Here is a 4576-nt window from a genome sequence, read left to right on the forward strand (position 1 = left end):
CGATCTTCCCCAATTCTTAATTAATCAATTCCCAATTCTTCCTTAATCAATCCCCCATCCCCATTCCCATCCCCATTCCCACTCTCCCACTCCCATTCCCGCCCCATTCCCATCCCCATTCCCACTCCCCCACTCCCATTCCCGCCCCATTCCCATCCCCAATCCCACTCCCCCACTCCCATTCCCGCCCCATTCCCACTCCCCTGGGCCAGTGCAACCGTTTTATTGCCGAACCACAAGCAGCCCCACACGCGGCACAGCCCCGTCCCTCCGGGGGCCGCTCCGGGGATGTTTTGGGGCGCCGCCCCCTCTTTGGGGTCCCCGCTCTCAGAACACGTGCGTGTAGAACACGTCCACGTTCCCGGCGCGATCCAGCGGCAGCGCCGTCCCCACCTTCCTGGCTCCCAGCCGCGCTCCGCCCAGCGCCGAGGAGCGCTTCAGCTTCAGCAGGCTGAACCGGGAGAAATCCCCGGGAGCCTCGTCCCGCGCCCGCTCCAGCACCTGGATGAACCCTGCGACATCGGGGGGGCGTCACGGGCGACCCCAAAAGCGAGCCCCGCCGAGGCGCGGCCGGCCCCGCTGCGCTCACCCGCCTGCAGGCGCTGCCAGCTGTTCCACACCGAGCCCACGCACACGATGGGCAGCCCCAGCTCGCCCAGGAACAGGCTCTGCGGGGTGGGGACGCTCAGAGGGCACGGTGGCACCGCCGCGGGCGTGGGGACACCCGGCAGGGGACGGTGGCACCGCCGGCACCTCCAGGCGTTGGCCTCACCTGGTGGATTTTGGGCAGCACGGCGACCACGTGGCGCGCCAGCACCTCGCCGGCCTTGGTGAAGATGTGGCAGCACAGGGGGTCACCGAGCTGGGCACCTGGGGGTGGCACCCACGGGGACGTGGGACACTCCTCTGTGTCCCCCCGGGGGTGGCACCTGGGTGTCCCCACCCCGAGGAGGGCAGAGGGTGCTCGGGGGCAAGGTGCGCCCGGGGCAGAGAGCAGGGAGTGGCAATGGGAGGGACAAGGGGGCACTGATAAGGGGACAGGGACAATCTGGGCAGGGACAAATGGGGATGGGGACAAACAGGGACAGGGACAAACAGGTGACAGGGATGGGGTGATTCCCTGGGAAGGGGTTTCCCTACCCTCCGCCAGTTTCTGGCAAAATCCCGCGAATTTGGACTTCTCGAAGGTGCGGTAGAGGTGGGTCAGGAGCCCCATCCTGTCCGAGATCTGTGGGGTCAGGGCAGGGGGGCCACGGGTGAGGTCTAGGGACCCCTCCTGGGCACCCCGGGTACAGCTGGGAGTGACCCCAGATCCTGGTACACAGCCCCGACCCCAGGACCCCAAAACACGGCCCAGAGCCCCCCAAGGACCCAACGCCCATCCCAAAGCCCCTCCAGGACCTTAACACCCATCCCAAACCCCCTCAAGACCCCAACACCCATCCCAAAGCTGCTGAAGACCTTGATGCCCATCCCAGATCCCTCAAAACCCATCTCAAAGCCATTCCAAGACCCCAATACCCATCCCAAACCTCCCCAAGAACACCAAACCCATCCCAAATCCCTCCCAAGCACCCCAAAACCCCCGGCAGCACCTGGAAGTAGTCGAACATGGCCTGCCTGACGTAGGCGACGTCGTGGGGCGGCACCTCCAGGTTGTCCATGCAGTCAAACACCATCTTCACAGCCTGGTGAGCAATCCAGTACGCTGGGAACAGCGGGGTCGGGAATGGGGTCAGCAGTGGATGGAGAGAGGGATGGATGGATGGATGGAAGGATGGATGGAGGGATGATGGATGGATGGATGGATGGAAGGATGGATGGATGGAAGATGGATGGATGATGGATGGATGGATGATGGATGGATGGATGGATGGATGATGGATGGATGGATGGATGGATGATGGATGGATGGATGGATGATGGATGGATGGATGGATTGATGGATGATGGATGATGGATGGATGATGGATGGATGGATGGATGGATGGTGGATGGATGGATGGATGGATGGATGATGGATGATGGATGGATGATGGATGGATGGATTGATGGATGATGGATGGATGGATGGATGGATGGTCAGCAGTGGGGTCACCCCTCCCCGGTGCCCCCGGGCTCACCGGAGCCTTCATCCCCCATCATGTGGCCCCAGCCGCCGCAGCCCGTCTCGGAGCCGTCGGGGTTGATGAGTTTGCAGTTGGAGCCCGTGCCCGAGATCAGCACGATGCCACCTGCGGGGTGACACGGTGCCCGGTGTCACCAGTGCCATCCCAGCCACCAGGGACAAGGGAGACAAGGATGGGAAAAGGTGGACAGGGACAAATGGGTGACAGTGACAAGGGGTACAGGGACAAGGGGGACAGGGACAATGGGGGCAGGGACAAACCCCACCGTGGTCGGTGGCCGTGGCCATGGCCCCCACGGCGCAAACAGGGCAGTGACAATGAGGACAGGGACAATGGGGGCAGGGACAAACAGGGCAGTGACAATGAGGACAGGGACAGTGGGGGCAGGGACAAACCCCACCGTGGTCGGTGGCCGTGGCCATGGCCCCCACGGCGTCGGTGGTGATGAAGTAGCTCTGGCTCAGGTGCGGGAAGCGGCGCTGCAGCTCCTCCGTCAGCTTCCCGATGGCATCCTGCTGGTCCCCTCCGCTCAGCGACAGCCCCTGCCACACCCGGGGCCACCGTCACCCCCACGGCGGCACCAGGGGGTGGCACAGGGGTTGGGGACAGCGCGGGGGGCTCACCAGCGAGCGCAGGGGCACCTGGGGGTCAACGCCCGCTTTGCTCTTGGCCTCGCTGACCATGCGCTCGATCCTCTCCAGGCACTTCTCGGAGCCAATGAGCTGTGACACGCCAGGGCACGTCCTGAGGCCACCAAGGTGCCACACCGGGGGTCCCATGTGGGTTTTTGGACACCCTGAGGCCACCAAGGTGCCACCTCGGGGGTGCCACATGGTGTTTTGGGCATCTTGAGGCCACCCTGGTGGTCCCACATGCATTTTTGGACACCCTGATGCCACCCCAGGGGTCCTACACGGGTTTTTGGGCATGGGGACACCGTGGCACTGCCTGCAGAGGCATCCCGCCCAAGTGTCTGCAAGTTTGGGGACAACCAGAAACTGCGGCACTCTGTGTCCCACACCCAGCTCCATATCCCATATCTCCATGTCCCACACCCCACTCTGTGTCCCAAACCCATCTCCATATCCCAAACCCAGCTCCGTGTCCCACATCCCACTCCTTGTCCCACATCCCGTTCTGTGTCCCAAAGCCATCTCCAAATCCTGGATCTCTGTGTCCCACACACTGCTCCATGTCCCAAACCCCACTCCGTGTCCCACATCCCGCTCCTTGTCCCAAACCCATCTCCATATCCCATCTCTCCGTGTCCCAAACCCCCTCCCCGTGTCCCATCCCCCCGTCCCCGTGTCCCAAACCCCAGCCTGGGGACAGGGCTGTCCCCCAGCTCACCCAGTGGTTGGTGCAGGGTCCCTCGGTCTCGGCCAGGATTTGGCCATCCCCGGACACCAGCACCACCCTGGAGTGGGTGCCCCCGCTGCGGAGAGAGGGGGACACACTGCCAGCACCACCCCCCTGTCCCCCGTCCCACCGAGCGGGGGGACCCCGCTGAGCCCCCCCGCCCCCCCCATCTCCCCTTTCGGGGGACCCTGAAATGGGGGGTGCTGACCCCACCCGGGGGGCAGCAGCCGGTCCTGGGGGGTCCATCCGAGCCCCCCTCCATCGGCTGCCTCCCCCCGGCCCCCCCTGTTTGGGGGTGCCCGGCGGGACGATGGGGATGGGGGTGCGGAGCCCCCGGAGCCCCCCCGCCCGCGCCGCGCCCCTCACCCCTCCACGCCGCCGAACAGCGACGCCATCGTGGCCGCCACTGGCCCCGCCCCCCGCGCCCGTACACGCCCATGGGCGTGGCCACACCCGGGGACACGCCCATGGCTATTTATGGGTGGTGGCCACGCCCATCAGCTGCCACGTCCCATAGACACGCCCGTTCTCGTGGCTCCACCCTTAGACACGCCCATCTCCATATATGGGCAGGGAGCAGCGTCGCTGTGTCCCCTCCCTGTCCCCGTCCGTCCCCTCCCGGGGACCCCGCGATGGCACCGGGACCCCACCCGCGACACGGCCCCGCGCACGGGCCGCTGCTGGCTCGGCGACACGCTCAGGACACTGCCCCACGCGTGTCTGGGGTAAATACCCCACGGACTGGGGGAAATCCCCCAAATCCCCCCATACCCACCCGTGACAAATCCCCAAATCCCCTGCACCCCCCGGTGACAAATCCCCAAATCCCCCCATACCCACCCGTGAGAATCCCCCAAATCCCCTGTGCCCACCCCTGAGAAATCCCCCAAATCCCCCGTACCCACCCGTGAGAAATCCCCCAAATCCCCTGTGCCCACCTGTGACAAATCCCCCAAATCCCCCATACCCACCCGTGAGAAATCCCCAAATCCCCTGTGCCCTCCCGTGACACAACCCCATGCACCCACAAGTGACAAATTCCCCCAAATCCCCCATTCCCTCCTGGGACAGAGCCCCCCTCGCACTCC

The 4576-nt window shown here is 64.8% G+C and overlaps 1 protein-coding gene across 2 annotated transcripts; it reads right to left on the minus strand.

The window, feature by feature from the left end:
* Nucleotides 1-208: 208 nt before the first annotated feature.
* Nucleotides 209-4122, minus strand: NAGK (N-acetylglucosamine kinase). 2 transcript variants are annotated; one of them, XM_041477825.1, is made up of 10 exons: nucleotides 3855-4122; nucleotides 3480-3564; nucleotides 2753-2851; nucleotides 2530-2671; nucleotides 2124-2234; nucleotides 1596-1708; nucleotides 1141-1228; nucleotides 773-870; nucleotides 590-668; nucleotides 209-512 (listed from the first exon to the last, which is right to left on the minus strand). In XM_041477825.1, exons 1-10 carry the CDS (start codon nucleotides 3881-3883, stop codon nucleotides 328-330), a joined length of 1029 nt encoding a protein of 342 aa, XP_041333759.1. In that variant the 5' UTR covers nucleotides 3884-4122; the 3' UTR covers nucleotides 209-327. The 2 variants fall into 2 exon arrangements, with proteins under 2 accessions (XP_041333759.1, XP_041333760.1); XM_041477826.1 differs by lacking the exon at nucleotides 590-668 and having other exon boundaries at nucleotides 311-512; nucleotides 3855-4121.
* Nucleotides 4123-4576: the final 454 nt, after the last annotated feature.

The sequence above is a fragment of the Pyrgilauda ruficollis genome, unplaced genomic scaffold, assembly GCF_017590135.1.
Source record: "Pyrgilauda ruficollis isolate IOZ18807 unplaced genomic scaffold, ASM1759013v1 scaffold415, whole genome shotgun sequence".
Classification (NCBI taxonomy): Eukaryota; Metazoa; Chordata; class Aves; order Passeriformes; family Passeridae; genus Pyrgilauda; species Pyrgilauda ruficollis.

What these genes read in the sequence shown, in the direction of transcription:
- NAGK (XM_041477825.1), bottom strand. Translation starts at nt 3,883, where the DNA reads ATGGCGTCGCTGTTCGGCGGCGTGGAGGG. An exon ending in GACCCTGCACCAACCACTGG is followed by an intron (nt 2,852 to 3,479) that starts GTGAGCTGGGGG and finishes GGCGTGTCACAG; the next exon opens with CTCATTGGCTCCGAGAAGTG. An exon ending in TGCTGCCCAAAATCCACCAG is followed by an intron (nt 669 to 772) that starts GTGAGGCCAACG and finishes CCCACCCCGCAG; the next exon opens with AGCCTGTTCCTGGGCGAGCT.